Source organism: Schistocerca nitens, chromosome 1, assembly GCF_023898315.1.
Source record: "Schistocerca nitens isolate TAMUIC-IGC-003100 chromosome 1, iqSchNite1.1, whole genome shotgun sequence".
Classification (NCBI taxonomy): domain Eukaryota; kingdom Metazoa; phylum Arthropoda; class Insecta; order Orthoptera; family Acrididae; genus Schistocerca; species Schistocerca nitens.
In genome coordinates this window covers 1038790841-1038809018 of record NC_064614.1, presented here as the reverse complement: position 1 = coordinate 1038809018, position 18178 = coordinate 1038790841, and the positions used below count along the sequence as shown (strand labels likewise).

At 39.2% G+C, this 18178-nt stretch overlaps 1 protein-coding gene across 2 annotated transcripts in view; it reads left to right on the top strand.

Annotated features, from left to right (window-relative positions):
* Window positions 1-18178, top strand: part of LOC126196938 (ATP-dependent DNA helicase Q4) — a 139816-nt gene that overhangs the window by 73683 nt on the left and 47955 nt on the right. For both annotated transcript variants that reach the window (XM_049934600.1, XM_049934601.1), the window contains one exon: window positions 10681-10980. In XM_049934600.1, the coding sequence (XP_049790557.1) occupies window positions 10681-10980 (300 nt within the window). The remainder of the gene's footprint in view (window positions 1-10680; window positions 10981-18178) is intronic.

Below are 18178 nucleotides of genomic sequence, written 5' to 3'. Positions count from 1 at the left end.
CTTTATTGAACCACTGCATCACTTCAGGATTCTACCAATAAACCACAATCTAGAGTTCGCCTTACCCGTTACTTGTGTAATCTGATTGTTCCATTTGAGATTTGAAATAGTCACACCCAGATACTTGACAGATGTTACCGCTTCCAAAGACTGGGCATTTATTTTGTACTTATACATTAATCGGGATTTTCATTTGGTTATATTCAGTAGGTTACACTTACTAATGTTGAGAGATAACTGCCAATCATTACACCACGCATATATTTTCTGCAAATCCTCATTGAGTTGTTCACAACATTCATGTGATACTACTTTCCTGTTGGCTACAGTATCATCGGCAAACAGGCTAATGCCGCTGTCAATACCATCAACCAGATTGCTTATGTAAATCGTAAAAAGCAGCGAACCTGTTACGTTGCCCTGGGGCACACCTGATGTTACGCTTCTTTCTGTTGAAGTCTCCCCATTCAGGACAACATACTTTTCACTGTCTGTTAGAAAACTTTTCTATTCATCTGCATATGTCATCGGATAGACCGTAAGTGTGCACTTTTTGAAGCAAGCGACAGTTCGGAACTGAGTCGAACACCTTTCAGAAGTCGAGGAATATGGCATCAACCTGGGATCCGGTATCTAGTGCCTGTTGTATATCGTACAAAGAGGGTCAGCTGTCTCTCGCATGACTGCTGTTTCCTAAAACTGTGCTGGTTTCTGCAGATGTGCTTCTCAGAGTCTAGAAAGGTCATTATGTCTGAACACAAAATACGTTCCACGATTCTACAACAAATCGATGTCAGTGAAATTGGCAAGTAATTATGTGCATCCGACTTTCTACCGTTTTTATAGATTGCTGTGACCTGGGCTTTCTTCCAGTCCTGTGGAACTTTCCGCTGTTCCAATGATCTCTCATAGATGATGGATAAGAATGGTGCTATATTTGTAGCTTAGTCAACATAAAATCCTACGGGGATATCGTCTGGGCCAGATGCCTTCCTGGCATCTAAGGAGCTTAACTGTTTTACAACCCCATGTACACTAAACACTAGGTCAGCCATCCTTGCGTTTGTTTGATAATTGAAAGGGGGAATGGTGTTGCCGTCCTGTATCGTAAAACAGTTTTTGAAACCTAGGTTTAGAATTTTGGCCTTCAGTCTATCATTATACGTTACGCTACGTTACCCATACTGACAGCAAGAGAAGGTATTGAATTATTTGTACCGTTCATAGATTTTATGTATGACCAAAATTTTTTGGGGTTATTTTTAGAATCTGCAGATAAAATATTACTTTCAGATTCATTAAAAGAATCTCATTGACCTTTTGACAGCTGCTTTCATTTTGCATAATTTCTGTTTGTCAGCGGGGCAATGACTACGTTTAAAATGACTGTGCAAAATTCTCTGCTTTCTCAGCAACTTCCTAATATGTTTGTTGTACCAAGGTGGATCCTTTCCCTCCCTTATATTTTTGCTAGTCACATACTTCTGTAGAACATAGTGGACAATACCTTTAAATTCCGACCAAAGATGCTCAATATCTTTGTGTCCCGCGATGAATGCTTGGAGCTGACTATGAAGGTATTCATTAATGACACTTTTATTTGCTTTCCCAAACAAGAAAACTCTACGTGGTTCCCTCCCCCCCCCCCCAACACACACACACACACACACACACACACACACACACACACACACACACACACACACACACATAGAAGCCCCAATGACATTATCGTCACTAATACCTTCTTCTAGATTAACTTCCTCAAAAAGATCAGGTCTGTTTGTCACCAAGTTATCTAATATGTTCCCATCTCGAGTTGGTTTTCTAACCAATTGCTCTAGGTTGCATGTTGAGAGCACTTCTAGTACAACTTCACACAAGTCTTTGCTTCTGTCCCCTGTGATAAACGTGTAATTTCCCCAGACACCATATTAAAGTCTATAACTAATGGATAATTTGGATATTTATTTCGTATGTACTCAAGACTTTCCCTGAAATGTTCTGCAACGATGCTAGTGGTCATCCTAATACAACGGCCATACAATGGCCATGCCTTGTCTGATTGACAGCTTTATCCAGACTATTTCGCAGTCCGACCCATTATCGATCTCAACTGCGTTTAAACAGCTTTTAACAGTAATGAACACACCACCTCTCATAGCATCTGTCCTATCCTTCCTAAACGTTGTCCAATCCGAGATCAAAATTTCACGGCTATTTATGTCTGGTTTCAACCACCTTTGGTACCTAATACATTATTGGCATTACTATTGTTTGTTTTGGAGAGTAACTTGGGTATCTTGCTACAGGCACTTCGACAATTTACTAACATTAGATTTAGTATATCTAAATCCTTTGGAATGACCTGTTTAGGCGAACTAACAATTTTTACAGTTGGCACACCCACATCAGTGTCATGAACTGGTAATTTTTCAGGCCAGTGGTTTGTTTCCCATGGGAAGAAACCTAATCTAAAAAAAAAAAAAACCATGTGCACACCTCAAGTACTGTGCTACCCATGTAGGTGCTTCCTGTGTGTGGAGCACCCCTGATCTATCGAGGAGCATCTTACAGCCTTCCACCCCATAGCATAGGTCGAAGAATCTACAACAATTTTTGTTACAAAGTCGACATAGGCTCTGATTTAGATTCTCCGTTCGACTCCAAACCAGGGGACCCTGGTCCACCCTGGGTACAATGCTGCAAATCGTCAGCTTGGCTTCCAGTCCTAGAGAGATGGAGGCTGCCTTTGCCAACTTTGCGAGCCATTGAAAGGACTCAAGGATATCCTCGAAACCCCGACTGGTATCGTTGGTGCTGACATGTGCAACAATCTGCAGCTGGCTGCATCCCGCATGCTCAATAGCCACCGGAAGAGCCTCTTTCACATCCCAGACAAGGCCCCCCAGCAAGCACACCGAATGAATGTTGAACTTCTTGCCTGCCCTAGACGTTAGTTCCTGAGGGGCTCCATGGACCCGTCTAACATTGGAACTCCCAATAACTAACAAACCTCTATCCCCACATGCCCGTGCCTGTCCAGACCTTGCTGAACGAGCGGCCACTATTCTGGCAGAAGGTGCATTCTGATCCAGCTCAGCCTCCCACCCAGCATCAGATAGCATACTGAATCTATTAGCAAAGTGCATAGGATTTGGCAGGAGCCTGCGTCCCGCATGCAGCCTTCGCCTTGAGGCTCGAGACCTCGACACAGTCCGCCACACACACTGAGGTGAGAGTGGGCCGGCTGGCTCAGTCGCACCTGAGGTCAGTTCAGTGACAGAGAGCTTTGACATCCCCTCCCCTTGCACATCTAGTACAGCAGAGGCTGCCCCAAGTACCCCATCCACACCACACGTCAAGGTGGCACACTGGAGGCTGTTGACTGTGGCCAACAAAACTTCCAGCTGTGTTTGGTCTCTAGCTAATATGTGATTTACTATAAGAAACTTAAGGAAACCTGCTGCCATACAAGGTTAACAGCTACTCTCTAGTTGGCAGAAAGGACACTCAACAATGAAAAACAATAAAAATGTATGGTAGAAGCTAGATGTGGTGCCTTTTTTCCTACTAGGGGCCATCTAGTGAATATTATTAAAGAATTAAACCATAACCTATGGTAAGCTACACCTACTGATTATCCCTCGTATTTATAATGTAAACAAATGTTTACGTACACGCAAAAATGACCTCATAAAACTATAAAAACTGCTACCTTCAGTGTATCGAATCTAAATGACACTAATAAATTTAAGTACTGAGTATTGTACACTGACAGATGCAGGTAAAAAACAAAACCTTTAGCTAAGAATAAGAATTCAGAATGTAAAGCACAAATACAAACTCTACTTTATAGGAACTGATGGACTTACAGTACACGGTCCCTAAAGCCCACAACAAGGTAAGGAATTCAAGCAGACGCCGAGGTGAGGTTTAGATTTCTGCTAACTAAACCATATGTAAGAAGGGCTCAGAAGTTGTATTATAATACTGATTTACTTAGATATTGTAGCGCAACACTAATTTACCACATATTTTACTTTCGCTTAACGGTTAGTGCTCACAGGTTGTGCTAGTCAAAACATATACAAGTGAGGTTAGAAATTCACTGTCAGTATCACTTTTCCTAATAAAACGTATAAAAACTGATACCTTCGATGTATCGAGTCTAAATGACACTAATAAACGTGAATATTGAGTATTGTACACTAACATAAACTGATTAACCCTTGTATTTATAATGTAAACATTTGTTTACGTACATGCGAAAAATGACATAATAAAACATATAAAAAATGCTACCTTCGATGTATTGAGTCTAAATGGTACTAATAAATGTAAATACTGAGTATTGTACACTGAATTAGTTGATAATCCCACATATTTAATGTCAGTGAAGAATGTAAAGAAACGTTTGCGTACAAGCGAAACTGTCCTAAACAGAAACTTTGCTTTTCCTATTCAGGCGCAAATAAAAACTGAAACCTTCAATTTATCAATTCTATATGACACTAATACACGTAAATACTATAGAATATAAAGAAAAACAATTAATTACTGGCTAAGTTACTTATCTCATAACACAGCAAGCAAAAAGCACTTGTAGCCGGCATCAGGGCTGCTAACCAAGTTGGTTCGAACCCTACAGACAAATCATATGCAAATGATGGATGGCTGAGAAAGTGACAGGCTGACATAGCAATTATTTGATGAACTTCAATAAAGAGGGAAGATACAGGCTTTTAATGGCTTGTTGCCAATGAGCTTATTAGAGATTGAGCTGAAAATTGGATTTTACGGGATAGAAAAAAATCTGATATCCTTTGTTGGCAAGTTTCTGGATCTTTCATTTCCTTATGAACAAATTAACTGTCTATGATGTGTGGGTGTGAAATGATGTCATTCCATGAGAATCATAAGCTCTTCACAGTGTACATGTTGTTTAAATAAATTGTGGGAATGTGGCTGAGTAAATTTGTCAGATCATGCTGATATTTGGATATGGAACCATGTCTTCATTTTCAAATGACAGGGTTTACCTACTGAAATATTGTTGGTGTTCGACAAATTTACCTTGCCACATTCATGCAGATTATTTGAAGAGGTCATTGTATGCTTACAAACCTGTTAGCTACAGGTAATAAGGAGAACCTTGTTTTGATCAGTATCATACAGGAACTGTTCCTTGATGCATATGATTCAGAACATAACAACACTAGCCATCATAATAGGTTTGGGCTCATCAGAGATCCCCTTAAAACAACATTCACACTATAATTCTGCACTGAAGCTGATGAACCACTGTGAAAAGCGAGGAATGTAATGTGTACATGAATTTAAAAAGCAGCCTGTGCTCTGCAAAATACTGATTGTCAAAAAGGACCATGCACGCAGAATCAACAGTTGTGATACATTAATCTGGTTTAATCCACTTGACGACAGAGTTGTTATACTGTGAAAAATGTTATAGAATCATAATCAAAGTGACATTTCACAGCTGTATGTATTTCAATTGACTGGAAAAATAATTAATTTCAGTATCCATTTCATTGTAACAGTCACAGCAGATTCCTTATATTACAGTACCTAGCATACCAATTATCAAGATGCCATGTGTGCTTCATTTAATTATTTTGGAATGCTATTATTATTGTTCATAGGCACTTCCGTATGTTTTGTTGTTTCTATTTTTATTCCCTTATATGTCAGGCTTGATTGTTCACTAATAATGTGTACACTGGTTATAAGTCTTAAAATGCAGAAAGACTGGTTACTTCTCAAAAGAGTCACTAGTCCTTCATTTACACTATTGACCTGTTGACTTTTAATGAAAGTACAAGTATACGGAATAGGTTGCAAGCTAAGTGAGTGACTCAAAGACCTGTTAGCTAGTAGAGCCCAGTACATTGTACTCGGCAGCATGTTTATCAGAGACAAGAATATTGTCAGCGGATTCCAAAGAAATGTGATATGACCGTTCTTATTCTCTAAGTACATAAATGATCTGACAGACAGAGTGAGCAACAGTCTGCAGTTATTTGATGATTGTACGGGAAGGCATCATTGTTGAGTGACTGTAGGAGTATACAACATGACATAGACAAAATTTCTAGTTGGTGTGATGAATGGCAGCTTGTTACAAATGGAGAAAAATATAAGTTAATGCAGATGAGCAGGGAAAAAAATTCCGTGATGTTCAAATGCAGGACTGAAACAGTCACATTGATCAAATATCTACATGTAATGATACATAGCAATATGAAATGGAAGGAGCCCATAAGGACACGGTTGTAGAAAAAGTGAATGACTGACTTCATTTTATGCGGAGAAATATAGGAGAGGGTGGTTCATCTGTAAAGGAGACTGCATATAGTACACTAGTATGACCCATTTGTGAGTGTTTGGTATAAGCACCAGGTCAGATTAAAGGAATACATTGAAACAATGTAGAGGCAAGCCGCTAGAGTAGTAGGTTTGATCAACTTGTGAGTATTATGGAAGTGCTTTGTGATTTCAAGTGGGAATCACTGGAGAGATGATGATGTTCTTTTCGTGGAACGTTATGCGGGAAATTTAAAGAACCGCGTATGAACCTGTTGTTGTTGTTGTTGTGGTCTTCAGTCCTGAGAGTGGTTTGTTGCAGCTCTCCATGCTACTCTATCCTGTGCAATCTTCTTCATCTCCCAGTACCTACTGCAGCCTACATCCTTCTGAATCTGCTTAGTGTATTCATCTCTTGGTCTCCCTCTATGATTTTTACGCTCCACGCTGCCCTCCAATGCTAAATTTGTGATCCCTTGATGCCTCAAAACATGTCCCACTGACAGATCCCTTCTTCTAGTCAAGTTGTGCCACAAACTTCTCTTCTCCCCAATCCTATTCAATACCTCCTCATTAGTTACGTGATCTACCCACCTTATCTTCAGTATTCTTCTGTAGCACCACATTTCGAAAGCTTCTATTCTCTTCTTGTCCAAACTAGTTATCGTCCATGTTTCACTTCCATGCATGGCTACACTCCATACAAATACTTTCAGAAAAGGCTTCCTGACACTTAAATATATACTCAGTGTTAACAAATTTCTCTTTTTCAGGAACACTTTCCTTGTCATTACCAATCTACATTTTATATCCTCTCTACTTCGACCATCATCAGTTATTTTACTTCCTAAATAGCAAAACTCCTTTACTCCTTTAAGTGTCTCATTTCCTAATCTAATTCCCTCAGCATCACCCGATTTAATTTGACTACATTCCATTATCCTCGTTTTGCTTTTGTTGATGTTCATCTTATATCCTCCTTTCAAGACACTGTCCATTCCGTTCAACTGCTCTTCCACGTCCTTTGCTGTCTCTGACAGAATTACAATGTCATCGGCAAACCTCAAAGTTTTTACTTCTTCTCCATGAATTTTAATACCTACTCCGAATTTTTCTTTTTTTTCCTTTAGTGCTTGCTCAATATACAGATTGAATAACATTGGGGAGAGGCTACAACCCTGTCTCACTCCTTCCCCAACCACTGCTTCCCTTTCATGCCCCTCGACTCTTATAACTGCCATCTGGTTTCTGTACAAATTGTAAATAGCCTTTCGCTCCCTGTATTTTACCCCTGCCACCTTCAGAATTTGAAAGAGAGTATTCCAGTTAACATTGTCAAAAGCTTTCTCTAAGTCTACAAATGCTAGAAACGTAGGTTTGCCTTTTCTTAATCTTTCTTCTACGATAAGTCGTAAGGTTAGTATTGCCTCACGTGTTCCAAAATTTCTATGGAATCCAAACTGATCTTCCCCGAGGTCCGCTTCTACCAGTTTTTCCATTCGTCTGTAAAGAATTCGCGTTAGTATTTTGCAGCTGTGACTTATTAAACTGATAGTTCGGTAATTCTCACATGCTTTCTTTGGGATTGGAATTATTATATTATTCTTGAAGTCTGAGGGTATTTCGCCTGTCTCATACATCTTGCTCACCAGATGGTAGAGTTTTGTCATGACTGGCTCTCCCAAGGCCATCAGTAGTTCTAATGGAATGTTGTCTACTCCCGGGGCCTTGTTTCGATTCAGGTCTTTCAGTGCTCTGTCAGACTTTTCACGCAGTATCTTATCTCCCATTTCGTCTTCGTCTACATTCTCTTCCATTTCCATAATATTGTCCTCAAGTACATCACCCTTGTATAAACCCTCTATATACTCCTTCCACCTTTCTGCCTTCCCTTCTTTGCTTAGAACTGGGTTGCCATCTGAACTCTTGATATTCATACAAGTGGTTCTCTTCTCTCCAAAGGTCTCTTCAATTTTCCTGTAGGCAGTATGTATCTTACCCCTAGTGAGACAAGCCTCTATATCCTTACATTTGTCCTCTAGCCATCCCTGCTTAGCCATTTTGCACTTTCTGTCGATCTCATTTTTGAGACGTTTGTATTCCTTTTTGCCTGCTTCATTGACTGCATTTTTATATTTTCTCTTTCATGAATTAAATTCAATATTTCTTCTGTTACCCAAGGATTTCTATTAGCCCACGCCTTTTTACCTACTTGATCGTCTGCTGCCTTCACTACTTCATCCCTCAGAGCTACCCATTCTTCTTCTACTGTATTTCTTTCCCTCATTCTTGTCAGTTGTTCCCTTATGCTCTCCCTGAAACTCTGTACAACCTCTGGTTCTTTCAGTTTATCCAGGTCCCATCTCCTTAAATTCCCACCTTTTTGAAGTTTCTTCAGTTTCAATCTGCAGTTCATGACCAATAGATTGTGGTCTGAATCCACATCTGCCCCTGGAAATGTCTTACAATTTAAAACCTGGTTCCTAAATCTCTGTCTTACCATTATATAATCTATCTGATACCTTTTAGTATCTCCAGGATTCTTCCAGGTATACAACCTTCTTTTATGATTCTTGAACCAAGTTAAGTTATGCTCTGTGCAAAATTGTACAAGGCGGCTTCCTCTTTCATTTCTTCCCCCCAATCCATATTCACCTACTATGTTTCCTTCTCTCCCTTTTCCTACTGACGAATTCCAGTTACCCATGACTATTAAATTTTCGTCTCCCTTCACTACCTGAATAATTTCTTTTATCTCATCATACATTTCTTCAGTTTCTTTATCATCTGCAGAGCTAGTTGGCATATAAACTTGTACTACTGTAGTAGGCATGGGCTTTGTGTCTATCTTGGCCACAATAATGCGTTCACTATGCTGTTTGTAGTAGCTAACCCGCACTCCTATTTTTTTATTCATTATTAAACCTACTCCTGCATTACCCCTATTTGATTTTGTATTTATAACCCTGTAATCACCTGACCAAAAGTGTTGTTCCTCCTGCCACCGAACTTCACTAATCCCCACTATATCTAACTTTAACCTATCCATTTCCCTTTTTAAATTTTGTAACCTACCTGCCCGATTAAGGGATCTGACATTCCACGCTCCGATCCGTAGAACGCCAGTTTTCTTTCTCCTGATAATGACGTCCCCTTGAGTAGTCCCCACCCGGAGATCTGAATGGGGGACTATTTTACCTCCGAAATATTTTACCCAAGAGGACACCATCATCATTTAATCATACAGTAAAGCTGCATGTCCTCGGGAAAAATTACGACTGAAGTTTCCCCTTGCTTTCAGCCGTTCGCAGTACCAGCACAGCAAGGCCGTTTTGGTTAATGTTACAAGGCCAGATCAGTCAATCATCCAGACTGTTGCCCCTGCAACTACTGAAAAGGCTGCTGCCCCTCTTCAGGAACCACATGTTTGTCTGGCCTCTCAACAGATACCCCTCCGTTGTGGTTGCACCTATGGTACGGACATATGTATCGCTGAGGCACGCAAGCCTCCCCACCAACGGCAAGGTCCATGGTTCATGGGGGGAGGTATGAACCTGATAGCAAAACAATTCTACTGCAGCTGACGTACATTTTGTCTAAGGACCATGAAGACAAGAGAAATTAGGGCTTGTACAGAGGTCTATTGACAGTCATTTTTCCCTCTCTCTATTTGAGAGTGGAGAGATGTTTTTATCTAATACTTTTGTTAAAGCATTTGTTTTTCTGCAGAACGCTATCGGCTAACAATATCCTGGCTGCTGTCCATTCAGTCCGTTCATCCATTTTCTAGTTTCTCTGCTGTTGTGTTTACTTTTCAGTCCTTTTTTCATTGCCTTTTTCACACTGTGTTTATACAAGTACTTTACATTGATTGAAAATGATAATCTTTGGAGCAGTCACTACTTTAAAAAGTCCACAAGTCATATTCTATATTACATAAGGGGTGTGTTCATATTTATGAACAAGAACTACTTCATAATCTTTATTTAATGTAATTTACTTTTAAGTGAAAATGTTACTTTTAAAAACATTTTAGAACAATTGAAGGGGTGGGGAGAAAAGTGCTAACCTTTAGTAGTCGGATTTGTCTGATCACACTGTGTGTTGTGATTTTGAGTGCACCACATTCTGATAACAAGAAGTTTAATTTGTACAGGTAGAGAGGGATGTCTGTATAAATTGTTATGTTCTTGTTGCCAAATTAACCAACTTATAATGTGTGACAGTTCTAACTGATGGCATCGTGAGTTAGCACTTCCTTCCATTGACCCCTTCAGTTTTCACTAATCTCCGCATCACATTAGTAAATTTCCTTCTGCATGTAGTTACCTTCAGTTTTATTATTTTACATTTCAGGTGTTACGAGAGAAACTCAAAGTCCGTACTATCTTGGGACTGACTGCTACTGCAACAAACTCGACGTGTGCTAGTATAGTTCAGCACTTAGACATTCCAGATGGAGAGAAGGGGGTGATCAAGGACATTCCTCTTCCCAACAATCTTGTACTGACAGTTTCTAAAGATGAGAACAAGGATGAAGCACTAATCAAACTTCTCACTAATACCCATTTTAAGGATTGTCAGTCTGCTATCATATACTGCACAAGAAGAGAGGAATGTGAGAGACTGGCCACCCTCCTCAGGACATTCTTGCAGGTAGGTTGTACATTGTGCTGTATGTCAGCGATTACATTTCACTCTTTTGAGATTTTGGTTCATTTTGCAGTGTTGTCTTGATGCAGTACCTGAAAAATGAATCAAGCAGTTATACCTTTATTATACTGTGTAAGAGTGTAACAGAACATGTTAAAGCAAAAGTTTACACCATTAAAACTTACTTCTGGTCGGTTAAAACTGTGTGCGCGACCAGGACTCGAGCCTAGAACCTTACCTTCTGTGGGCAGTGTTTTAAACATACAGAATCTTTTCATACCATGCATGTTTTGGAGGAAAGAGCTAGCCACAGCTAAGGGTATAGTTTCTGTAATGTATCTTTCAGTCTGCCCCGAAGTGTGTGCTGTTTTGAAACTTACGTTGGTGATTTTCAGTGTTATATGATGTTTATTATTTTATTTATTTATTGTTATATTTTGTTTGAGGCCCACTGTGCAGTTACCTAAAGTGGGCAGTATAACATTGAATATTATTATTTGTTACTGTCAGTTTCGAAATGTGGTGCTACAGAAGAATGCTGAAGATAAGGTGGGTAGAGCACGTAACTAATGAGGAGGTATTGAATAGGATTGGGGAGAAGAGAAGTTTGTGGCACAACTTGACTAGAAGAAGGGATCGGTTGGTAGGACATGTTTTGAGGCATCAAGGGATCACAAATTTAGCATTGGAGGGCAGTGTGGAGGGTAAAAATCGTAGAGGGAGACCAAGAGATGAATACACTAAGCAGATTCAGAAGGATGTAGGTTGCAGTAGGTACTGGGAGATGAAGAAGCTTGCACAGGATAGAGTAGCATGGAGAGCTGCATCAAACCAGTCTCAGGACTGAAGACCACAACAACAACAACAACTGTCAGTTTACTTAGTAACGGTACAGATCCTAGGAAACCTCCAGACATCATAAAACTAAATACATCTGTGAATAAACTGAAGAAGCTAGTGCAACAAAAGCTGGTGTTGGATATGAAAGATGGATGGGAAGAAAGGGAGAAGTAGCAAAAAATAACACGAATTTTCCTTTTTCTTGTGAATAGTGGCTTTGGCCCTGTCATGTTATTATCTATCTCTGTTTACCATAAACAAGACATCTCAAGTTTGTAGACAGGCACAATTAAAAAACACTTTTTCCTATATTGTCGATGTTCCTACCTGGAGTTTCCATTGTTTGATATTATCTATCTCTGCCAAACTGAGAATGAAACAAGTTAATATACTAACTTTTTTATCATAAAATAAAATAGACAGGAGATGGGGTGAGTGACAGAGCCGCTTAACCAGTTAGAGTGTGGAATGCCTTTGTGACACTAATTTCTTGAAACTTAGAAGTATTTGTCCAGTTTCTGCACAAGCTATATCTACAGTTTATTAATATTTGCAGACGGCAAGTCTTTGATATTATTCTCATGTTTGGTATTGGAAGGGACACATACGGGCTTCCGTCTAGTGTTTGTGATATGTCTGCAGTATATGCTAATACTATATCTAACTATGTTTGTTGGTTGTTACTTTAGTCTAAGTCTGCACTGTTGTGTAATGTCGTGTTACCACTTGGTATTGAGTCCTCTGCACCATTTTGCATTCGGGAGGACGACGGTTGAATCCCGCGTCTGGCCATCCTGATTTTGATTTTCCGTGACTTCCCAAAATCACTCCAGGCAAGTTCCGGGATGGTTCCTTTGAAAGGGCACAGCCGAGATCCTTCCTTAATCTGATGAGATCAATGACCTCACAGTTTGGTCTCTTCCCACTAACAACCCAACCCCTCCTCTGCACCATTGTAAATGTTGGTTGAAAATTCTTTGTCAGCTGATATGTTTGTGATGTGCTAGCTGCATGATGCTCGTAACTCACTGCATTACTTTGCTCACTATTTGCACGCAGTACTTGCACTTCACATTACTCACTAATTTAACTCGTTTGTCACAATTTGTCACGGCAGCTAGTCCACAACAAGCCCTGTTGTTATATTTGTTTACATTCTGTTAGATACAGTGTCAGCAATGGTGTCAATCTACACATACAACTTTACTCTGCAAGCCACGTGATGGCATGTGATGGAGTGTACTTTTGATCCCTCCTTCCCTATTCCATTCACGAACGATGCATGGGAAGAATGATTGTTGGTAAATCTCCATACTGGCTCTAATTTATTGTAGTTACTTGTTGTGGTCATTCTGGGAAACGTGTGTGTGTGTGGGGGGGGGGGGGGGGGGGGGTATACTGTCAGGTTCTTCCAGGAATGTACTCTCTTAGAATTTCAGTAGTAAACCTTTCTGTGATGCACAATGCCTGCCTTGTTTCATCTGATGAACACCATCATAATGCTCTCACAGCCACTAAATGATGTGATAAAATGCTCCACTTTTTGTTAGATCTTGTTGATCTCTTGAGCAATACCCAAGAATCAGTGAAATTAGAGTTTTGCAAGCCACATCTTTTTTGGACAAATTACATTTCCTAAAGATTGTTCTTATGAATCTCAGTATGCTGTATGCTTTTCCTACAGTTTATTTTATGTGGTTGTTTCACATAATGTCACTCCAGATGGTTATTGCTAGGCATTTTATGGTGTTACTGCTTCCAGCAGTTTGTCACCAATAGTGTAATTGTACAGTAATAAATTTCTTTTCCTGTGTAGATGCAATATTTTACATTTTATTTACATTCAGGACCAACTAACAGTCTCTACACCAGTGATTAATCCTTTGGAGGTTGTCTTGCAGTTTGCAAGTCTTCTGATTTTGCTGCCGTCTTACAGACAGCCACATCATTGGCAAACAGCTTCATGGTGGATCCAGCATTCTCCACAAGATCGTTCACATATTTGTAAACAGTAATGGTCCTATCATACTGTTGTCAATTTACCTTTACACTTGTTGATTTTCTTCTATTAAGAGGGATGTGTTGAACTCTATCTGCAAGGAATTTTTGACTCCAGGCACAAAACTCATCCGAGGTTTATTAATGACACTTTTAAATTTTATTCATTTGTGCTCCACATCTTTGTCTGCAACACTAAATTCTGTTGACCACTCAGATTCTCTGAAATTTGCATCTTGTAATTCTTGCCTAGGAAAAAAAAAAATGTGTCTATCTTTCTTAACAGTCTTTGATGCTATCACAGCTTATGTTTACTGTAGAGAATGGTCGTTCATGAACTAACGGGTCCAAACGAATGGTTCACGAACATGAACGGAAGGAGTGAGGAACGAATTCTAAGGAACAGTCGTTCATAGTTCACTTTGGTTGCGGCTTTGTATTTATAGTTCCTGGGAACGGGAAACGGTCAGTTTTGTTCCAGCCGCATTCTCGGTCCCATTCCCAACTCAGTCTAGGTCCCGGTCCCAGTCCCAGCCTTCTTCATGTGGCCACTCATCGCAGTTCCACTGCCGACTGCTCCTAGTTAGTTCAGTATCGAGTTGTAGTTCGTTTCGTTCGCAACGCATGTCCATTATAGAGCTATTCCAAGCCTATTTTGAACTCTGGACTTCTGGTTCTTTTTGTATTCTATTCAGCATCCACGACCGGTAATTAAAATGTACTATATAATTACGTAAATTACATAAAAATTACGTGGTATGTAATACATACATCTTTTCAGGTAACAAAATGGCATATCAGCTTACTTTACTATTTTGATAAACAGCAGAAGACATACTTATAAAAAAGCAAGTTTTTTTGGGTATTACACATGCAAAGGTAGTCGGCACGGCACTTACGAGTGGCCATTTTCCTTCTTTTTTTGATCCAAGGTAAAAGAGCATGTTCATTGTTATGGAAGGCAGACTGACTTACAACCGAATGAAGCCCACACCCCATAATTGAGTGTCTGGTGTCACATTTTGTAAAGAGTGTATGATAACTTCTACAACATTATTTCAGTGGTGCAAGGCAGCACACGAAAAATCGACACTGAGTACTAGACTGCTCCATTATTTTCATCATGGCAGCGACAACAGCAACCATTATGAAATTGTCTCAAATGAAAAACAGCCCACAGTTGCACTAAATTATGTTTATTTTAAACCTTGACCATGGTTTCTGCTATATCAATATAGCCTTCTTCAGAAGTTCTAAAAATGATCAAAGTAACATCTAAACCAGTGATACAATCTACTCATAAACTTCAAAATTAGGTAAGTGATAACGTATTACTTACATACACACTAATAAATGAAAAATGTATTATCCCAGCGGCTGCATCAAGACCAATAAAATAACTTCAACAGACATAAGCCTGTTTCGAATGTAAGTAAAATTACACATGGCACCGTATGTCCTCTGCCACTACCTCTGTTATACTGGGTGCACGGTTGTCAAGTGTGCTGCACCCCACATACCATAGGTGGCGCTCACCACAGTGAGCTATGTTGCATTGTTTATCAGGCAACTAGTCACTATATACGACAATAAATTAACAACATGCCTATATGTGCAAATGAAGGGCCATATACTATTAATACGAATGTCCAACAGATGAAATACTGTTGCTTACGATCGCTAGATTGTTAGAACATTAATAATTTCATATAACAAAATTTGTCATATCACTATTTGATGCATGATTCAAAAACAGGACCATCATATGCAAATAAAACTTCAGGTTACATTATATGCTCTAGTAGCTTGTACCGAGTGAGGTGGCGCAGTGGTTAGCACACTGGACTCGCATTCGGGAGGATGGCGGTTCAATCCCGTCTCTGGCCATCCTGATTTAGGTTTTCCGTGATTTCCCTAAATCGTTCCTCTGAAAGGGCACGGCCGATTTCCTTCCCCATCCTTCCCTCACCCGAGCTTGCGCTCCGTCTCTAATGACCTCATTGTCGACGGGACGTTAAACACTAATCTCCTCCTCCTCCTCCTCTAGTAGCTTGTAGGGCTAATTCTACCTGCCGACTGTAGTCATCGTACATAGCCACACTGCCAATGATTGACATTATTTCTATGACCAGCACCCTAGTGCATAAGTGCGGTAACATGAGACAAGATAACAAAGGACACATTAACATATCTGTCTCAACATAAACCACTGTTAACATAAAAGCAGCTCATGACTCTGTGACAAATTCCTACTGGAGCACTGTCCTAAAACACTAGTTTATCTCAAAAGATAATCCTACAATCATGTGGCACAATCGAGTAACTACTAGTGCCTGTCTGCTATGCCCAATACGGGCTGAAAACCTTAAAGGTAGCTGGAACTTAACACTGATCATTCAGTAAATTCCTACTGTCAGACTTTTTGTGCTTGTATATGTGCACCTCCTTCAATAAATCTAATTTCATACCCTTTGCTTCATTACACAATAGTTCGGTGTCATTAACAGGTTGGGGCATATGTCCTTCTTCAATGATGTGTTCTGCAAACGTTGACCCATTCTTATTCATACCCATATGGCATATGTTATTTATATCTTATGGCTATAGACCTACCTGTTTGCCCTATGTAATATGCCGAGCGAACATTACACTTCAGTTTATAAACTCCTGATTGCAATAGCTTATTATAATTGTTATTGCTGAAACAAATAAAATTCCGATTTAAGCTATTGCTTGTTGGAAAATGCAACATTACAGTCATGTTCATGGAGCACACATTGCATTTTATGAGATATGTTTCCTAGAAACGGAATAGCTGTAAATCTCTTACGTTCGTCCCTGTTGTTCAAGGACCTCATTAAAGTGGAAACTGTCTTTTTCGTTTTGCGCTCAATTATATTATCGACTGTGTTGGAGTTATAACCATTATTACCGGCAATCTCTTTTAGGGTACACACTTATTGTTTAAAGTTAGACAGATTGCGTCATTCCCAACAGGTTCTCACATCAGTGGGTGCAGAGTGTACACAGGGCAATAAATTTACCTCTTACCCAGTCAATAGATAAGACAGAACTTAAGAAATCACATGATCTTACATACTACATTCCTGACAAACAAAAAACAATTATGTAGTCGTATGAATCTACAAACATAGTGTACATTTTCTTCCAGACTAGGGATCATTATGCATCCATGTTCAAAGGACTTTTTTTTTTTTTCTACACTAAATGTTAATACTTGAGATTTTGCCAATTTGCTTTGCTTACCTGTAGCTCCTCTAATCTTTACACCTACAGCGATCATTTCCACAAAATTCTTCTTATACCTAATCTTATCTCTAAATTGTTCAGATATACCACAAATTTGGGCTTCCTGTATCAATCAAACAGTTACCATCCCACTGTTCAATCTTAATCTTAATGTAAGGACACCCAAAATCTGAATCATCTTCTCTGTTGTCCGACACTTCATGCAAAAGATCACCTTCAATTTGATCAAATGCTACATCCACACTGTTTTTATAGGGTTTTATCAACTTTGGTGGTATCATAGCATTACTTTGGTTATTCACATTATCGGCTAAAGACTGAACACAGTGGCACAACTAATGTCACTTGTTACAGAAGAGACACAAAATATATTACTGTCAAAATTACAATTCCTGCTTAGATTTTCTTTCACTTCATTCCACCAATTTGGGTACAAATTCTAACTAACCAGAGCTAACTTATTCCAGAATGCACATTTATCTACGTTAGCATCAATCTGGTCCCAAACAAACTTTAAGAAGTTTTCACCTTTATTCTCTAGACTCACGGATAACTCATCTTTACTGTTTGGATCATTATTGTATGTGACATTAATGAAAAACTGTTTTGACTGGACTGATATTCTATGACTCACACTTGCAATATCACATATATCATTTACCTTACCAGTGTTGTCAATGTCATTCACAAGTAACTCTGAAACTTCATTATTCTTAAACTCCACAAACACATCATCATCATCATCCCCCAAAATTACTTCATCAACAACATCACTAACAACACAAGTCTCATCACAATCAAAGTCACTTACCTTGCCTACATTCATTTGCAATAAGTCACCAGTCTCAGACTTACCAACCTCAATTATTTCACAGTTCCGATTTACATACATCAATACCACTATTTTCTGATCAAGAGAAGAAATCATTAGTACATACTACATCAAAATTCTCACTACTTTCTCATTCTGGTTTGAGATTAGCACCTTCATCACCATAATTAAATGTATTCCAAAACTTTTGATCAAAACGTAAAGGAGAAATCTGATATTCCTTCTGTTCAATTTCAGATACATGTGCCATATCATTAACAC